At 40.8% G+C, this 20,943-nt stretch overlaps 1 protein-coding gene across 1 annotated transcript; it reads right to left on the reverse strand.

The window, feature by feature from the left end:
* Positions 1-3,329: 3,329 nt before the first annotated feature.
* On the reverse strand, positions 3,330-20,728 carry SNX10 (sorting nexin 10). The gene is made up of 6 exons (XM_010157413.1): positions 20,672-20,728; positions 15,068-15,154; positions 12,961-13,061; positions 12,280-12,378; positions 4,019-4,234; positions 3,330-3,569 (listed from the first exon to the last, which is right to left on the reverse strand). Exons 1-6 carry the CDS (start codon positions 20,693-20,695, stop codon positions 3,491-3,493), a joined length of 606 nt encoding a protein of 201 aa, XP_010155715.1. The 5' UTR covers positions 20,696-20,728; the 3' UTR covers positions 3,330-3,490.
* Between the last annotated feature and the right edge of the window lie 215 nt (positions 20,729-20,943).

A 20,943-nucleotide genomic window follows, 5' to 3' on the forward strand; every position in this document is an offset into this window, starting at 1 on the left:
GGGGTTAAGCACAACGGACAAAGTTTTATTTCTGTTTTAAAAGGCGACTTGCGTTACTGTCTAAGGAGGTTTTACTGCAGAAGGAAAAGAGGTGATTTAACACGTTTTAGGGAGTTTTTAACCGCGACGACGGGAACAGCCGTGTCGCTGCCCCTGTTCGGGCCTGTCACGGGCCGAGCCAACCTGCCGCCGGAGGGGTGGATCGCGGTGCCGACGGAGAGACCCGAACGCAGCCCCGCTCCGGCCTTCACCGCGGGAGGCGATACAGGAACACAGCGTCCTGTTCGGCCCGGTGCTGACCACACCGACATGTAATTCATAGAGTTTAAATAGGGCTCTGCAAAAAAATCAGTATAGCACACATCAAAGAAAGGCTTGGACACAGAATTCTGCCGCGTTACGCGGTGGGGCATTTAGGAGTGTAGGTTTTCCTCAATGCTTATAAAACTACATTACTGTTTAAATGAAAATTTTCATTCCAAAAGACATCTGTCTGTCTTAAAAGTATACTTCACCACCACTGTAAGTAACAGGTTGCTTAATAGTAGTTTAGAATACGCTGAAGTTACATGTTGTAGAATCTGACAGCACATACCATTGGAGTTTTTTCACTTCTTTACCTCTTCTACAAAAACAGTAATAACAACAAACCCAAACAACCCTCTGTTTGTGTGTGTGTGTGTATACACACACATTATATAAACAGCTGAAGAGTAATTACACATGGTAAGTCATAAAGTGATTAGGATATTGATATTGAAATAAAGGAAACCTTACTGGCAGGTTTAAAACGCAAGGCAGAAAGTAGTAACTCGTTTTTATTTGATTACTTAAAAGCTTTTAAGAAATCATCATAAAATGAGAACATAAAGTTCTAAGCAACAGATAAAGCAAACCTTTTGAGTGCAGAATTATTGCAATTAGATAAAAATTAGCAATAGTAATTAGATGCCATTATAAACTAGATATTATCCTGTTTAAAAAACTAGCAGGAAATATCAGCATTATTGAAAACTAAAAAATGAGAATGAAAATACCAGTGATCATCTGATCAAAATATCTCACATAGTGTTGAAAACAAAAATCACCAAAGCATTGAAGTCACAAAAGACATTAAAAATATTTTATTTACGTTTAAATTTGTAAGAATTACATTTGGTGTTCCAAATTAGTCTCTTAAAGCATTTACTTGCAGTTACATACAGCTGATACATAAAGAAGACATACTACAGCATAGAATACTTTTTCTTCCCCTTTCATAAGAAAAATTCCAATAATACTAACTACACAAGCAACATTCAAAATATTTAAACAAGTTTCTGTCAAGCCTGGGAAGAAAGTTTTGTTATAGTAGTCTTGGAATTTTTTGAATAGGGCAATGAAAAAAACAACAACAACAGAACTATTAGGAAACAAATATTTATTTCAGAAACATCTTCATTTGGAAAACACTCACTGGGATACAGACAAACTCCTAGAATTAAAAAATAAAAGTTAGCCACAAAGGCTCTCCAAACTTCATAATCCTGTAATTTTTGCCAGATACTGAAGATGTGTTAGTAGGCCAGAATTGTAAAGTGCTTCAACAGTTTAGCTCAGTCTTTTAAAACAAAATAAAAACTCACTACCGTGACACTGCATTAAATAAAAACATTAATCTCTTTCTCAGGCAATATTCCAGTTTTTGGTTTTGTATTTTCCCCATCTTTGAAATAAATTAGCTAAATAATTTTCCTGGTAATGTGCCATCTTAAAAAAAAAAAGTCAAGTAATCAAAATCTCCACCTGGCAATAGCAGCTATTTTGTAAGATACTTTTAGTGATAACCTGTTGCTTTAATTAAATGTTACCCCTTTTACATTAAAATAGCATTGCTGCTAACTCTCACACAAGTCGAGAAGGTGAATAGATACATTTGTTCAATTCAGTAAGACACGGCAGAAAGAAACATGGACAGACATTTATCTTAGAAAAGTGCTACCACCAACAAAATACAGTGGCTTAAAGTAGTTACCTAAGAGATGTTATCCTCGGGCTATTAAAACGTTGTTTCTAAAATTACACAGATTCCCAGCTGGATGCTTTAAAAAAGCATGCCCACACATGCCTATGCTACCTTTTATTAGCTGGCCATTTAAATAATCTATTGTTTCTGTAATTCACAGGTTTTAAATGCTCCTTTTTTGAAAGTATCCACAGAATTATTAAAAAAAAAATCCATATATATGTATCTTCCTTTCTAGGATGGTAACTACAGCACTGAAGTTAATGGGAGCTTTGCTGGGGTGATCAGACCCCCCCAGCAATTTTTAATAGCCGTTAAATGTCAAATATAAACACAACACCACAGTGAAACATATTCCTTTGACAGAATCTGGGACAAGACACTACGCAGCTGCTGTTAACAATAAAGAGCAAAACTGACATTTAATCAAAATAAGTGTTGGTGGTTATGAGTTGTGTTCAAGCCTGCCTTTTGTTTGTGAAAAAAGTCGATACTGCAACGTGTTAACTACAGCCACAATGAAATCAGCAGCTCCCGTTACCTCCGAAGAGCGGAGAGGTCCACGTCCGTACAGAGCGTTACAGCTGGGTGATTATCATCCTCTCCGAGAGGGAGATACTCTCCGTTTCAGCTGCTAAACCAAAACATCTCCCCCAGCATCGTCAAATATTGGTGCCTACCCGTTAAACATGCTGGGTGAAATCCTGGCCCTAGCGAGGTCGATGCAAAATTCAGCCATTGGTTTCAACAGACCTCAGCCAGGATTTTTCACTAGGCATAATTCCCTGGGAACTGAGAATCTCCACTAAGCCTAGAAAATGTTTTTATTAATATTTCTAACTTGTAAGCAGCCACGTTCAAGATTTTTGGCCTTTAGTTCCTATGCATGATAACTCCAAGCTTTCCATAAACATTACAGAAAGACCAGAGGAAGATATATTTATATCTCAAATTGTCAGCAGCGTGTAGTTCGTGCAAATGTTGTTTTGCTGATGTTGCTGAGCTACTTTAAAAAGTTAATACCTTGTGGGGTATGTAATTTCATCACCAATGTCAAATGACTTCTAAAGATGAAACTTCTCTGATGCAAATTACAAAAAGATGCTTTGAATATATTTGATATGATATACCAACTTTTAAGCTGAGGAATTAAGGTATCTTTTTCCCCGCCCTCCCCCCAGATTCAAGACATGGACTCACTAAGGGAAATATTTTAATTGCCACATGTGTCAGCAGAGCATGACAAATTCAATATTGATAGTCAGAAGAACCTAAACGCAATAGGTAGCTTGTAGACCCAAATCAACGTACGTAAATCAACAAAAGTACCAAGGCCTGTTTTGAAAATTTTATAAGGACACAGGGTTGTATTGACGACGTGTCTTGTAGGTACGCGCTAGCCGCATTTACATCGTGCACGTAACCCGTGAACGGAACAGAAACTGCTTTGTACTGTCCTTAAAATAGCAACACAGGAATGATTTTTCATGATTCTTCAGAAGCTGGGCTTGCTTTACATCCACATGAAACGCTGTCATCACTAGGTCCAAGCCGGGAGGATGACCTGCAGAAAAGGGGAGAGGGAAAAAGAAAAAAAAAAAGAAAAAAAAAAGAGGAGGAAATTGGTTTCATCAACACACTCAAAGCCTGAGTAACAGAGGAGAACTTTAATTATCTCCAGTCACAAAGAGAGACAGGAAATTTGGACTTTTAATTAGCCATTTGGAGTGCAGTTGGATATTTTTTTAGCAAGATAATTTAAACGCGAATAATTCAAGTCTGACTAAATGAAATTCACATAATCAGAATGCAGATAATTGAATTTCTACTGCATTCATTAATTCAGTGTGGAGGTGTGTGTGAAGACTTCTATGATGAGCTGTCACAGCTCAATAAAATCTCAGTCAATTAATTTTTTCATTATCTTAGTATTACATCAACAAAAAAAGTGAAGCATGCGCGTGCGTATGTGTGTATATATAATCTCAGAAAGTACAGAAATACAGAAATCACCTCTCTGAATCAGAGTCTGCATCGGTTTTTCCTTTTTCTCTCTCTTCCTCTTCTACAGGGAAACGTCTGTTCAAGGAGGCAAACTTATGAATTGCATCAGCAACAGAGTATTTGGTCTGTCCACATACACAAGCCTCCATATCTTCTGGGCTCAGCTGGGTCTGTAAGAAGAGGTGAAGCCTACTGTCGGAAAGCAATAATGCATGTTGTAGGATCCTGGAAAAAGAAAATAAAATGGTTTTATACAGATACACGAACATCCATATATTCTGAAGTATTTTACCAGAACAAATTCTAAATGATGCCCTGCTTTTAAGTTTTCAGATGAATCCCAAATCAGTAACAGAAGGTAATGAACATATTAAAATGATTAGGTGTATGTTACTTTCTTATTACATTATTTGGAATTTTAGGTGAGTAAAAACACGAAGCTAATAGTTAGGCACATCTGCTATTAGAATAACTTCAAGGACATTTCTTCCATTTAACCATCTGTTATTACCACATGGATCAATTAATGATTTTTAGGCAGTTGGAGGCGTATACTCTTACAAAAATTCGGTCTCCATTTGAGAATTTTTTTTTTTTAATAGGTAAGTTTTTTCTAAAAATCAGAAGTCAGCAAATTTTTTTCGTGGGGGAGAAGTGTGTACAGAGGACTTCAGATGCATGCAGTGTCAGGACTTTGGAATACCTGTAAACAAACACGGCCAACACTAGCCAAAATAATTTACACTTTTACAAATATGTGTATCTAAGCTAGAATAAAAATGCTAACACTGAACACATTTAAATTTACTTGCAAACAGTTTAGAGGGAATCTTAAATATTATGTCATTCCAGCTATTCTTTTCAAAAGTCCATTTTCACCATTGGTTTATATATATTTTAAATTAAGTCTTCAAATAAATATAGCACACAGTTTTCACATAGAACAAGTGAGAGTAAACAAAATAAAATATGTTCCAGTAACAGAAAGTTGTAGAGATACTTTTACAAGGGCTGAGAATTGAGGATCATCAACACTATTTTGGGGGGGGGGGGGGGGGGGGGGGGAAGGCAACTTTGCTGCAACATTTCTCTAAAGGAGAGAATGTTTAACACTGAACTCTTTTGTTTATATGTACATGTGATTTTACTCATGTAATGAAGTCAGAGCCTATGACCATGCCAAACAGTGCTCCACAGAAAATTATTAAAATTTCTTTAAACAAATCAAAACCATTGAGATAATATTTACCTATTTCTACCCAGGTTACAGTAATTACCAAAAAAAGTCATTGCTATGCAGTACAAAACTAGAGATGACATTAATGTAAGAACTAGTAAGAGCAGCAAGAAATATTGCATTCCATAGGTACTCTGACTAAAATGAAAAGTATAACCAATTAGTTCCTTCTCTCAAATAAGATTAATGGTGTGTTTGGACTGTAACGTTTTAAAACACAAATACATTCTGAAAGCTGTTCTCTAAAGTGGCCAACATTATAATAATGCTTAATAAATACACTGAAGGATTTCCAGCTTCATCTAAGCCTACTAAAATCTGTCAAATCAAAATAAGTAATAAGAGCTACCTAACTGAAAATGCAGGATATTTGCGTACATGCATATTTCATTTGCCTAGGTGAACACACACACACAGTCTCAAGCAAATAACTCAGACTTTGACACCTTCCAATGAGGAAATGTCTGCAATGAGCCTAATGATCGACCAGGTGCATATGAAATTCTGCCTAAGAGGGACCAGATTTCGCTGAAGTTCAAAATAAGCACGCTTTCATACCTAAAGCCTTTTTAATCCGATCTAAATTCTCACCATTTTACTTAAAAATAAACATAGCAAATAATCTAAAATCAATGCATGCAGTGTGCTAATATACAGAAAAACTTCTTCATAGTCTAAAAGCAGCCAGCAAATGCTGTGCAAAATAAACATTCAAAACACAGAATTTACAGGTCTACACACCTTGACAGCAACAGCTTCATGCATACATTCTGAAAAGCCATCATTCATCGGCCACTAAAAGAGGATTTCAGCCTTGACTCTTGATAAATGTACATTCCAAACAAAGGCAAACATTGCAACAAAAAGTAAAAGAAAGTATGATTCCACGTAATAAATCCATGTTTATAGTTTATGTGGGGGGGGAGTAAATTTTTTCCTTCCTCTTTACCTCCTCTTAAAAACAAATATATGTATGTATACACACACACATATATAAAATAACATGCTGGAGTTTACTGTAGAGTAACTAGAGTCACTGCTTTTCCCAGGCTTACGAGCACAATGAGGGGACGCCCATTTCTGCAACTCTAACATTTGCGTGTCTAATACCAAGTAACCCGGCAAAAAAACCAAGACATCAAATTCTGTGGATGGCATTTAGTTTCACAGATTTTCCTCCTGCCGTACCTTCAAAAGTTTCCTGCCAAGCAGCGAAAACACAAGTAACTAACTGTTCATGAGATTACAGTACACTTACAGCTCTGTTGCTGTTTGAAATGTATTTTATTTCCTTTATAAAATAATGGGTAATCTTTAAAATTGATTTTATATGGTTTGAGGCATTACACCAGAGAAGTAATGAGCACTAATGTCAATGATATTGGACACAAATTCATTTTAGCTTTATTTCATGTCCAGTACAATTCTGCTAAGCCTTGAACTGCTAAAGCACTGTTATTAACTCGGCAGTAACCTAACACATGGAACAGCAAACAAAAGTGATAAGAGTACAGACTGATCAGGACCTCAAGGCTACTGTCCTTTTTCTGCAGCTATAATTCAATTTCCAATTTTACTTTACATTGGACTCATTATTTCACAGTAATTTTCTTTTCTGCTTCACAGTGCCATCTGGCGGTAAAAAGAGTGAAGAGAAACCAAGGCAAAGAAATGGAAAGATGCTCATAAAGCTAATCACACACACATATATATATGTATTAGAAATATCTATTAAATATATATACACGTGTATGTTCGTAAGGGGGGAAGGGACCAAACACTCATTGCATTTTGCAAACCGTTTAAAACCACCCTGAAAGCAAACAGATGAACGCCTTCCTCACAGTCATACTCTTGAAGCATTTCTTCTTTAATTAAAAAATAACTTCTGCTTTTCCTGCCCCCGTCTGAACCAACAGGTTAGATTGCTTTTTAATTGCATCCTTCAAGCAATCAAAATGAAAAATAAATTCTGTGCTATCCGTAAGCATTACGCTTTCCTGGTCAAAATACGCCTCCTTCGAGGGAATAACCATACATTTGTCACCAGATGGTACTAGAAGCATTAAGTGCGGGTACAGGAGTCGCTCCCCAGGGCTTTCGCTATCCTGGGGACTCCCTGTGTGAAGGGTTGTACGTCTCAAAAATCGATTTGGCTCCAAGGACTTTAAAAATCCAAATTACAAAACACCACCTAACAAATTAAAAAGGCAAGAGGAAAGGCGGATCGTCATAATATTAATACTCGGGTGTCTTAGCAGAGGCTGAACGCGTGCGCAGTTCCGACACAACCGGTAGCCCTCCCAGTGCTTCTCCCAACAGTTTTATTACAGCCGGTGTCAGTGCGAAGCTGAGGTTGCAGCGATGTAAATCAGCTCTCGCTGCCGTTGCGCTAATGGAAGAGTCATGGCTCACGGTGATAATTCCTATAACTGACTGGGCATATCTAAGAGAACAACAGGCTTTCTGCACACGCCTTGAGTAAGAACGAAAGGCTAAATCCTGTGAGTCTTGATCCCATCAGTAGTCATTACTTGTCAGAGATCTCACCCCTTTCGGCCAGATTGCTCACATGCATAATGAGTACTTATGTGATTAAGGGGGCTGCAGGATAAGGCTCTACGTTTGAATTAGAGATAATAAAATCTTTTTTTTTTTTTTTAACTCACTATATTGCAAATCTTTGTTTGTCAGCTTTCAGCAAATGCTCGTGATCTCGACACCGTTTAAGAAGCAAGGCCAAAAAACGTCACTTCGCCACCAGAAGAAATAATAATGTCATTTTTGATGAAATACTGGGTACCATACAAGGAGTATTTCTCCTTCCCCGTGTGATGGCAAGAACACTTACAAAAGACAAAACATGTGTTTTGTCTTATTTGGACAAGGTCCAAAATCTGGTTTTCTTCAACATGATTTTATTAGGTATATTATACACTGTTCTGCTGGAGGAGAACATATGGCTGAACAGTACAACTTAATCCTAACTAAAGATTTCCTGTATCTACTGTAACCTAATACAATGACAGATGCACACTTGCATGCGTGTGGAAGGTTAACACTCCGATTTTGTTTTCGACAAATTTACTCTGCCCGTTTACATCACGTCATGAGAGCAAAGGGGAGGGGAAAAAAAACCCCACCCCCGGAGCCGAGAGGTGGGGGATGACAGCCTGTGCTGTGGTGCCCTCTACTGAGCATCCAGCCCCTCGCCCCAGCAAACAAAGCCCCAGTTTCTTCTTTTAAAAAGCCCACTGTGTTTCCTCCTTCCATTTTTATATGGGAGGAAATGTTACCGAGAGCCAGCAACTGCGACGCAACTGTTGAGCATCTGATAGCACACACGTTTAAGAAAGGATTAGGCGACGCACGCCTGCTGGCATTACTCACTTCACTCACCAGCTAGGAAATACTCGCAAGGCTCCATTGGAGAGAGGCAGCCACCACTCGCCCGAGGAGATGTCACCTGCCCCACGGCCACCAAAGCTCCCGCCTTAGCCCCCACAAGCTGGCACCCATCCCCTGCTGAGCCAGTCTCCCGCCTTCCGCATCCCTGAGAGCGCACCGAGTGGAGACATCTCCAGGAGAGAGTCCTCCGACCCCATACCAGCTCCTGCTCGTGGGAAGGGAAGGAAGTGTGAGGACGAAGGCAAAACCCCAGTCACCCCCAGAGAACAGCTCTGCCCTAGGCAGCCGAGTTTTGGGTGGCTTGTTTGGCACCAAGTGAGCCCAATGCACAGCCATCCAGAGCAGCCATGCTGTGGATGCCGTTTGTCTCCTAAGGATCCGAGCGCTGCATTTCTCAAAACTCCTACTACGTCTTCCACCCCATCATAAACTGCATGTTTGAAAACTAATTGGAGACTAATCATTTTTCCTAAAGCATGTAATTTTTTGGGATCCAACTGTATTCAACAAAAAAGTGTGTCAGCAGTTGAAACCAACTTCATTTGAAGTGGTTTTGTTAATTACCTTTCTAATAAGATGACCTTCTATGAACATAATCTAAATCCTGAAGTTAAACCTGTACAGCTAAAAAGGGATGAAAGCAGAGAGGATCTTGCAGAACCTAACATTATAAGATAGCATTTTCATTTTGATCTCCAATTTAAGAATAAGCTTTTCCTGTGAATTTACAGACATCCTCAAAAGGTATGAGGATACTTACCAGGAAAAACACATAATTTTCCTTATTCTTACGGTGTAATTCATAATTGAAGAGGGGCTAGCTGACTTCCGTTAATGCAAATGGCCTCTTGAAATATTAAATTATGCCCAGACAAGAAGTGAGCTTCATCACTCAGAGATAATAGCTTATAAGACAAGCAGGTCTTACCCTGCATTTGTGCAGTAAAGCCAAATCCAAATGGGACACCCGTTTCCAGATCTCACCAAACTCTAGTGCTTTGCTTTAGTTTCCAGCTGTTGGCCTAACTCTCACGCTACCGTGCTCAGCACAGAGAGGCATCTCCAAGGCTCTAAGTAAGCACCTTGCCCTGAGCTAACTCATTCTAGAGCGATACGTTAAGGAGGACAAGGGAACTCCATAGCTGTCCACATACAGGCAGTATGGAGGAGCTTCCAGGGCCAGGAGTTGAATAACAGAGAGGCTACAGCCACTCGAATCCTTACTCCTTGGGTGCATGGCTCCTGTCTGGGCAGAGGCAGAGCAAGCTGCTCACACCACAATGGGCACAATTCCGTTTCAGAGATGGCTTGGATGCCGATAACCTCACAAGAGCGCAGAGGAGCTCGGATTCCCACACTGCATGCGGCATTTGAAAAACATTCCCTGCAAACCTCTCCCTGGACAGGTTCCCATAGGCTTGAACCCCATTTCTTCCCTCTGTCACAAAGAGACACCAGTGGGTTGTGAGCTTGTGTGTGGTGACTGCCATCATTGCCAGGGTGAACGGAGCCCTCAGCTTCACAGTTCTGGGTCACACCACCCCATGCAACTACTTCCTGGCCCCTTTCCTACACCCTTACTAATACATAATAGATAGGTCCTGCTTCCCCTGGCATTGCCACACTACAGAACACACAGCATCCAGACCTAGAGCTTTAATAAAGTCAAGCATGCATGCGCGTATGTATAAATATATACACATGCATCCATGAGGCCCAAAAATGCAATTTCAGAGAAAGAAATTATAACCTTTGGGGGGAAAAAAGCATCACATCAGGCTGGCAGAGCCAGTGGAAGACCTCTTCTGTAGCAGCAGCAGCGCAGAGGTGGCAGCCAGCAGAGGGCAATGGCACAGCACGTAAGGTGCCAAGCCAATTCATCACAACACAACTCCTCTCTGAAAATTCCTTCCCACTATCCCCCAGGGCTGAGAGAAAGCTGACACCTTTTTAAACAGCATCCAAATTCAAACATTTAAATACCAGCCTTGTAACAGAGATGCTGCTTCTTCCCCTCTTCTGGACTAACAGCAGCAAACTAAACCACTCCACATGCTGTCATTTTCTGCTGTCACTATCCATTTAAGCTACAGACATCGACAAAACTGGAGAGCGAGGATATGTTTTAAGAGAATCTATCTCTTTGTTTTGCCTTCTGAAACACAGACAGTGGTTTTGATGCTGAAAGACTTTACCTTGTTACCATGTCGACCTCTTCGTCATTTTCAAATGAGAGTGATTTTGGAAACACACTACTCCCTCCACAGGGCAGCACAGCTAAACAAGGACTGCTCAGACCCAGGGACCTGAACTACTACACCCTCTGCACAACCATTAATGTTATTGCCTATAGAAGCACAGTCACTATTTCACCAGCCTTCCTTCTTGAGGTGCAGATAAAAACCTCTGATCCTTCTCAGCTTTCCCTTCCCTGTCTCACACACCTCCTAACAGTATTTCCTGGCTATCCTTTTGGCCATAGATGCTACATAACAGTATACAGAATATTATTCCTGCAGCAGTTAGCTCTCCCAGCCATCAGCTGTTAAGCCTAACAAATATACCTCAGGACCTATGATTTGTTGTCTGTTAGGAAGGCTTATAATTATAATACACTGACGGGAAAAACAGTGGGTCAACAGTGGCTCTACTCACTGACAACATGGCTTAAAGCCTACTTAAATGATTTGCCTTTTTTCAGTGCTTATGCCGTTCTGGTTCATGGAAATATTGCTACTGAAAGATGAATAGTCTCTACTCGTAGTGTTTAACCATGCTCTTACCCTGAGCAGCAGCTAAAGACAGTCTGCAAATGTATGCCACAATTCCTGCCCAGGCAGCTGTGAGGAGCCTGCCTGCACACGGGCAGAGCTAGGGTACTATGAGAATGGCAGAGAAAGCAGAAAAATCACACCAACAGGGTCTCTGCCACTGCAGAAGGTGAAGTTGGTCGAGCAGCAGGACTGAGGGATGCAGTACTGGAGCCCTTGTAATGCAGGGCAGACTCTAGCTAAGTCTGATGAATGATTTTTTGCAGATTGCAGCTGTACTGAAAATGACCACAGCTGCTAGAACTTAGTTATGTTAGCAGGACTGGTAAACAAAGTAATTGGGATCATAGGAAATACCTGCGTTAGGAGATCTTGCTACAGACTTTTCCCAGGTTCCCAGGGGTTTAGCCCGCACAGACACTGATTTTGCATGAACATGTGGGAGACGTCTGTTCCTTTGTGCAAGAATACCTAGCTCATTCCTGTCAGCTTGAAATAGACACCACGGTGAAAGATCTCCCAACCTAAGTCTACAATTGCAGAGTGACTGTCATGGTTTAACCTTGGCTAGTAATAAAAAATTAACTGTTTCCTGAGTAAACCAGCACATTCTCATAGATACAAAACCAACATTTATAACCACTGCCCCAGTGGAAAAGCCCCAGTTGGAGTTTCCTTGCAAGCAATAGAGCTGAAGTCACATGTATGAAATATGACTTTGCAAATAAAAAACAAGGATACATGTGTAACATGTATAGATAACCACACGGTGGCTCTCATGTACCAGAGATGAGCTATTTTAAACCAGATGACATCATAAAAATGCCAACATCTCTAGGATACGCAGTACTTACTTTTCCAGGAATTCTTGCAGACCCTGACGGCGATGATCCACATGATGGGGATTATTCATATTGAAGAAGGGAGTTTTAGATGGCAGTTCAGGTAACTGTCTTTATAAACAAGAAGCAAATACACAGTTAAAACCAACCCTGAAAGAGTGGAGAAAAATGCAAGAAGCAAATGCCAACCCTGAGCACGAGAAATTCATGGGGCACGTTCTAGAAGCTCATGAAATCAAATTTGGGAAGACAAGGTTCTGGAGGGCTTTCCAAACACCTCAAAGGGAAAATAAATAAACCAGATTTTTCTGGTAAAGGTGTTACACCTGCATGCATGTCTGGCTGGGTGTCTTATGGTCCCTGCAGAACCTAAGCATGTCCTAAAAGCGCAGACAGGAGGTACGTACACCTACACTAGGCTGCTATTTCTGCTACCGGTGCATAGCAAAAGGAAACGCAGATCCAATCTGTTACAAATTAGAGAGGGGGGCTCACCAAACAAAGGTTATCAGTACAAACCACATTCTTCCAAGTTTAAAGCAGAGAAAATGCCGTGTACGGAATAAACTTGTGCTAGTAAGAAACACAGGACACTTTCCAGCTCTGACTTCTGTCATTCTCAAATTAAGACTGAACAATTCTCTCTTTCCACAACTGACAGGTTGTTAAATAGCCATACATAAAGTTGCTCACATAAGCACAGCGTTGCTCTGAAGCCTCTGCCGAAGCCAAACGAATTCTCGAAAGCGTCGTCTAACACAGGATGTTTTCCTTGTAAAGCACATGCTGTTTGTCTGTTGGGAAATAAAAAATGTTTCACTTCGTAAATCAGCTTAAGATAAGGTGCAGGCATGGTATTAAAACACATCCAAGATGCTAATCCCTGAGACACCAATGGAAAGCTTGACATTAATTCAGTTTAGGCTGAGGACTGTGCTTTACCTCAGACAGGACTGGTGACAGTTTCTACTGCTTCTCAGGGAAATATTTTTCATCACTTTTTTTCTTTTTTAAAAGCAAGAGATCTGGATTACAGTACAACTTGCAGTAACAGGAAAAAAGATCTCAGGAAAAAAAAGTTTCAGCAGATAATGCCAATCTTTGCAGGGGAAAAAAAAATCATGTTTAACTATTCTAGTTATAATCCTGCAAACAGCTACACAGAGTTCTTCCAGTGTACAGTCATACTTAAATCAAATCACAGTAACCAACACGACTGCCCTCTGCAACTAGCAGCATTTGGAAATTTTCCTACAGAACACTATTAGTCCACTAGAAAAATGCTAATTCATCAAAAGAGAAAAAATTCACAGCAATTAAATGTTTTTGCCAAGTTTTCCCGTACAGCATACATTTAGATGAAATCCCACCTACCACACAAGACTCCATTATAGAATTTCCCGCAATCCAACCCCACCTCAATCGCCTGCCAGGAGCCACAACTCCCTAGACAGCCACATGACACAGAATGTAAAGGGTCCAAAGATGCCAGCTTTCTGGAACAGATGAGTATCCTGGACACCAAACAGTTTAAGAAGCCAAATGCTCTAGGTGCTGGACAGAAGGGCTGGTCTAAGAGTCTAGTACACCCAATATTCTGAATCCATTGCCCTGGCATTGTGCCAGTAGGAAGCTGAGCTGATGCTTATCAGCTTCAGAGATATTCAGCACTCAGTCATATAACACTGGGTCTAAATGACATCACCCCAACCTAGCAGTTGCTGGGAAAACCAGTGAAATAGTAATACAGCACCCACCCTGCCAAATCTACAGAATTTCTGTTTACCAGAAGGCTTTGCTTTGGAACTAGTACTTAAACCACACTGCAGAAATGTAGAAGTTTCACAGCTCTGATTGCCACAGAGGAGAGAAGTACTTGTCACGATGGACATTTAATAAGCCATCATTTGACTGCTTGCTCTTATGCCGAATGCTTAACTCTCCCACAGAGGAAGGAAATGCTTTCGGTATTCTGCCAAGCATTAACCATGTAACTTGGTGCTCTCAAATTCTTCACCTCATACCTGATGCTTCATAAATTGGGTTTTTTTTTTCGTTTGGTTTGGCTGGTTGGTGTTTGTTTGTTTGTTTACACTGCTTAAAATCCATGGATCCAGATTTGGGAAACTAGGATAACTCCCTTCCATATGTCATCCACCAAAGAAGAATAATCAACAAAATAAAATTATGTATAGGACAGATTCAAGACACAAGAGAACTGTAATTCTAAGTGCACTCCCATTAACATATGGTAGACTACAATCATAAACCCAAATGCAGTTACTTGACATATCCAAGCACCACTAAACTAGCATAATATGAATGTAAAGGTACACTAAAAAAAGCCACATTGCAGCAATAAAATAAGATGGCAAAAAAGAACGACTCAGGAGAATTTAAAGCACAAATAACCAGGTAAGTACTTGAAAAGGAAGTTGTTTACCTGTGAATACCTGAGCGCCGAACTTCTTTCATAGCAGTAAAACATCACCGACTACGGCAATCTTCTAGTTGACAGGGAAAGCTAAGAACAGTCTCTGTTGCAAGACACTGCGGAGCGCACGCGTGAACACAACACCAGGTTCACCTTCCAGCTCTGCCACAGACCTTCTGCATGGCCTTTGACCAACCCACCTTACCTGTTCCACTGCATCTCAATCGTTAAAAGGAGAATAGTATCCGTCAGCCTCCCAGAAGTGGTGTAAAAAGAAATTCCATTAATACCCCAAAGAGAATCCTGGCTTGGACAGAAACAGCAATAAGAGCCCAAAGAATCTGCGCCAATATTTTTTATACTCACATGAATAAATATCTCATAGTCTATGTAAGAATGCCATGAGTCTTCTTTTTGTGTCCTGGGGTCTCGCACCAAGACAGTTACAAACTCCTGCAAGCGCATAATAAAAATCAAGCAATTAATTTCAGAAGAAAAAGGGAGCCTGGAAGACTCTCTTGATTGCTCTGCTCTTCCACAAACTACTGTGTTCAGATTAAAAGCTGAACTGCTGTTCTATTGAATTTTGCAACCCTATAAAAGGAGAAGAAAAAGCAATGAATCATCAGAGCTATGCCACATGTCTGGGAAATTCCTTGCCAAACTGCTAGCTGAAAAGAAATTTTTCAGATGAAGTAATACTGTGAAAATTCATACATGTTTCATGCATGGGAGATTTGGTGATTGCAGTAGCTATAGACTAAAAACCTAACATTCAAAAGACACACATGTAAGAAAACTAGGCAGGTATTTTAGGCTTCTCCCACTCCTGTAGTCAACGTTCACAAAGAACATGTTACAAACCTGCTCCCTGTACTCAATACATACATACAGCATTTGATTTGCTCCTGAATTCCTTTTGTCATTGTACCTATATTTTTTTTTAAATCAAGTATTTATATTCATTGATTTCAGGGATCTGAGGTAAGTGCTCAGTACCTCCACAAAAAGCTGAAGAACTGCATTTTTTTCTGTGCCCCATATGACTCACTCCAGCCCTGCAGAAAAGGATGTACCACCATTAATTGCCCCGGATACAGGTTCAACACAGGGAATGCAAGATCTCAAGCCTAGCACCCCAGATGCCATGTGGAAGGAGATTAATCCTCCTCTGCCACATATGCTTCCTGATACACCAGGAACCTAAGTACATCTGAAGATGCAGGACCTGGGCATTGCTATCCCACTCTGCCATGAACCTGTTAAGGAACCAACACATCAGAGTGTAATTCCCCATTTCTGGTGGATAATCATATAGAGTATTTGCCATATAAGTTATCGTACCTAGTATTTTCCTTTTAATTCCTACATTTATATAATAATTTAGAGGGATCACAAAGGAATGAGAGGTACCTGTGGGCATTACTATCATGTAACTGGGCATCACTAGTAAGAATTGGAAGAGGCTGAAGAGTTACAGGCTTCCAAGTATACTCAGTTAATGACCATGGGAAAACTTGTATCATGTTAAAAAAAAAAAAAAAGCACCGACTGGTAAATCTGTATGTTCACACTAGGATGAAAAAGGCTTCTTTGTGCCTAACTACATGCTATTTCCCAAGCAAACAAATAGGCTGCCCTACTTCAGCTGCTTAAATATGCTATTTGCCCAAAGAGCTAAGCCAATCACTTAAACAATGACTTGGTTAAAGAAAACCATATCATTTCAAGCTGTAGATATATTCCCCCTGAGAGGAAGGCACTGAACGAGAGTCCAGATACAGGAATTAACTGTGGGAGGAGTGACAGCATCTCTGGTAAATAACATGCTTTTTTAGTACGACTTTGCATAGATCAAGAAATCCTCAACTAGAAAGCTTTCAAAACGTGTCTCTCCATGCCCAAACCACAGGTGTCAGAAAAGACACCTTTACCAAGAAACCTTGTCAGCCAAGTCTTCTCGCCTCACCACACACACATCAACGTATCACCAGCAACCGCCTCCAACAGACTGACCAAACAAGGACAACCTTGGGCAGAAGGGGTATTATTTTTCCCAGAACAGAACATGCCACTCTCTACGTGGCAGGAAGGGGTTCATGCTCTGGATTAAATAATTTACTACTCTGATTTCCAGGGGGTACTACTTCAGGGATGTGGCCTGACAGTTGGACACAGCCCATGGTTTTATCTCGCCTAGCCCAGCTCCTAGTCACATGGGTGTTTTCTGCATTATTGCTGGATACCCTTCAGGTGCACGCCCCAAGCACCTTGCCAAAAAAAGCCCAACTGAAAGGCTCATGTCACCTCTGCCGCTTCTTTCCTCACTGGAGACTCAATTCTCCTCTGCAGCTTTTTAACCCCCTGCCAACATGGCACAAGAGGAACAAATAAACAGAACTGTAATCACTTCTACCATCTGAGGGTCATGCCTTTGATTTTACAAAAACACCAGGGGAAGTAATGAGGAAGTTATTCCCCATCCTGAGCAATGTGCTAAACAAAGGAGAGGAAAGCCTTTTTTTGTTGTTGGGTTTTGTTTTGGTTTTTGTTTGTTTGTTTTTTTCCTGCCTACCGTAACATCTTTTCACATCCATAGTCTTACATTCTCTCAAGCTTTTGTCTTCCCCAGCCTCTGACTTCCCTGTGTCCCACTCTTCGCCAGAGCTGCAACCACTGCTAAACATACTTTTTTTCTTTGAGCGCTAAACGTATCAGGCCTGCACACTGAAGAGGAGGAATTACGCCAGGAAGCTTCAAGCAAGACACTGCACTCCCCTTCAACCCCTGCATCCCAGAAGTCACAACTGCAGGTAACCTGGGCATAACCTAACTTTACTCCCCTTTCCATGTACCTCTATATCAGCTTCTCATTGCCCTTCCTTTTGTCCAGGTTCCTCAAATTACTTCACTTCCCAATAATGTTCTATAACCATCTCCTTTGTACAGAATCAACCTCTGTTATCCAAAAACATTATAAGTTTCTACTGGATATGTTGTGGGTTGGCTACAGGTTAACCTTGCAAATACTTCCAGAACACATGATCTACACAAAAAAAAACCCTCTCTACACTTTTAATTTCCAATTAAATGGTCACCAAGTGTCGATACTGAGGAAGTCAAGCACCCTTCGGACTCCACCTATGGAAGAAAGGAGAGATGCTATACATGCTGTGGCAGGCAGGTGTCTAGGCACTATACACTGAGCCAAGAGTAAAAGTGATCTGCAGTACAGCAGAGCACCTTGGCACACTGCAGCCCTCGCACACAGCATCAGGTCCTGTTTGAAATGCCAGGATTTCAGCAGCAGACCAGCTGGGTTTTGCTTGGTTGGTTTCTGGCTCTGTGTGTGGGGCTGATTATTTATTTACCACAGAATACCAACACTGACTTCAGAATGAAGCAAGGTAAATATTAAGCAACTAGAAAACAAAACCAAAAATGTACAGCCTTTCTCAAGACCCATGGTTACTTCCCCCATAAACATACTGAATCCAGGAAGTGATAATCCTAATTCTCGTTAGTTTCTGCTGCTCTGAAACAGTGGTGTTGCACAAGCAGACCATCCCTTCTCTTTTGACCTTTAAGCCTTCTCCGGGATACAAGACCCCACTGGGACAACAATCTAATGAAAGCAGCCCTAACTGCCAGTATAGATACACATGCACTGCCAGGAAAGGTACTTATGCCTCCCCATCCCCATAAAAGTAAGCTTGTAAATGCCAATATTCGCATATAGGCTATGTTAGGTTCCAAGCAAAGTTAGGCGGCAGAATATTCCTCTGGGAGATTGCTGTTGTACACTCAGTCCATCTTGCATTCACTGGTCACAGTCACCAGATTACAGCAGTTTTGTGTAGTAACTGCCTTTCTCCTCTGTACATACACCCTTCCCTCCCCATCTTGCTATAAAAATTAGGATACCCACAACAGACACGTCAGTCTTCAAGTGAAGTGCTGTTCACCTACGGGAAGTGAGGCTGACCTCTTTTTCCCACAGCCCCTGTGAAGACTATTTTGTCATCTTTTGTCACAAGACTGCATTGCAGCCCAGGCCTATCACCCAGGAAGCAGAGCCCAAGGAGAGCCAAGATTTCAGGGACTTTTTACTTCCATCAGCTGCAATCTTCTTCAAGGTGTCTTCTTCTTCCCCCCCTACCCAGTTCTGCTTGTTTTTTTCCAGAATTGCAGATCTAGTTATTATGCCACATTATATATACTTTCTCTCTTGGTGTTGGGGTTTTTTGCTTGAGTTTTCTTCTTAACTGAGGGGCACAATACACATGTGTCTATCACATGTTCAGGTACGACATGTTTCTTATAACACTGAAGCACAACAATTCTCTCAAAACCAGAGCTTAGTGCTGACAGTTCCAAGTGTCCAAGCTTGGTCATGGAGGCCTGTAACACTGGGAATGACACAGACTCAACAGAAAGCTGCTGCAGCAAGTGGCATCATCGTTTATTCCTTCTCCCTGGAAACTGCTAAATTCATAGGCAAAAAACATTTCCTATCCAAACTGCTAGCACTGTAGCTTCGAGATGAATCCCAGCAGCCATGCTGGCCCAAACATCCTCATGAAGAATGGCAAACCTGTCCCCAAAGTAGTCATGACTACTACAAAAAGTAGTCATAACCACTTAACAAGCAGGAATTAGCAGATCAGCTTCTGTGGCTTGATGTGCCTTTTAATTCCCAGCTAAACCAGCTGTGATTTCTGTGCCAGACAGTTCAGGCATGGATGGCACGGGTAGCATTTCGCTACCTTGTCCTCAAGGCCTGGAGCAGCCCAGGTAGTTAGGATCACACGTAAGTCACAAAACGGCCAAAGTGACCCCGAATAGGTTTACACCTATTCCCTCACAGTGACAGTCCTGTGCAAAGACCACAAATGCTGATAGCAGAGGAAAAGGGCAGCACTGAGGTCATGTACAAGTATTGAAAACTGAAACGTTCCCATGTGGATTTGCCTCAAAAGAATAAAACATAAAAACTGCTGAAGCTAACACAAGTCCTTCTTCCCCACTCTCCCCCCTTTTCTGATGTCGGAAATATTTCTGCACAATGCAATAGATTACTCAAGGACAAGGATAAGCCAGAAGCTCCAATACACAGAATTTGGCAATAAAAATTGTGTTTCTGAGAAGTCCATTTTTAACATTTTCCTGTTAGGAAAATAGGAAATCTGTCAGGGAGATATCTATTTTTAATATGGGGGGAAAAAATCTATACCAAAAGAAGGTGGAATAAAAATAATCTTGCATTGGATGATTATTTGCCTCATTCATTCCAGCTGCATTTCAATCCACATGCCCAGGACCATATCAGGTGATAACCTCATGCTCCATGGTGCCACTGTTACACATCTGATTAGTCAATAACCCCTGAAGAGTCATTTTCCACAAAGCTTCCGAGAAAAAAAGTTTCCCATCAGGTCGCCTATTAGTAAAAGCATCAACCACAGCGGACATGGGGCTTTTCACACTGGGAGTGTTGGCATCTTCTCTCCACGCATGCTGAGTAGTAAGGCTGATAAGAGACTAACAGCTGAGACAAAATCATTTGTTGAAGCTTTTAACATTCATTGGGATGGAGCAAAGAGAATGTGGAAGTGTGATTCTTGTAGTCTATGCATCTGGCAATCAGAGTTCAGCCATTAGTGTCCTACAGAACTCCCAATGACTGATGGAGACAAGACTGATGCACAAGTCCCTCTCTCCTATCTCAGTGTCTGAGCCCCTCATGCAGAGTCATTTAATCTCCTTCTCTCCAAACCAATGAATATTTGATTCTTCCATCAAACATTAATAGAAGGAACTTGGACTGCAACACTCCAGAATATTCCATAGCCTGGCACTTAAAGCATGAAGAGTACAACCAACCTTTCCTGGCCCAGGTAAATCTTAATCAAATTCAATCCACAACCACCAAATAGAATCCTTTTTTATTAAAGCTTAGATGTGACTTACTTGTTTTTCATGTTTTGGTGTCATCTTCACTGTTTCGTATTAAAATAAAAACCAACCTGGAAAAAAAAAAAAGGCAAAACAGACATCAGATTGGCATTTAGTAGTTATTTGAAGGTCATTATTTTCTAGACCCTAGTATCCAGTGGAATGAGCCAGGCTCAGTGCCATATAGACCAGAAAACATGTTTGCATTAACTATATCGAGGAATTCCTCCTTTTTTTAAAAACATCCCATTTTAGAAGCACTGGGTTAGCACCCTTCTGGGGATATT

This window comes from Eurypyga helias, unplaced genomic scaffold (genome assembly GCF_000690775.1).
Source record: "Eurypyga helias isolate BGI_N326 unplaced genomic scaffold, ASM69077v1 scaffold15300, whole genome shotgun sequence".
NCBI classification, from domain to species: Eukaryota; Metazoa; Chordata; class Aves; order Eurypygiformes; family Eurypygidae; genus Eurypyga; species Eurypyga helias.

Bases quoted from the DNA above. Each gene is read 5' to 3' on its own strand.
- SNX10 (XM_010157413.1), bottom strand. From the start codon at position 20,695: ATGACACCAAAACATGAAAAACAA. The intron at 13,062-15,067 runs GTGAGTATAAAA...ATTTCCCAACAG, and splicing joins ACTATGAGATATTTATTCAT to ACAAACAGCATGTGCTTTAC. The intron at 12,379-12,960 runs GTGAGCAACTTT...TTGTTTATAAAG, and splicing joins CAGAGCAACGCTGTGCTTAT to ACAGTTACCTGAACTGCCAT.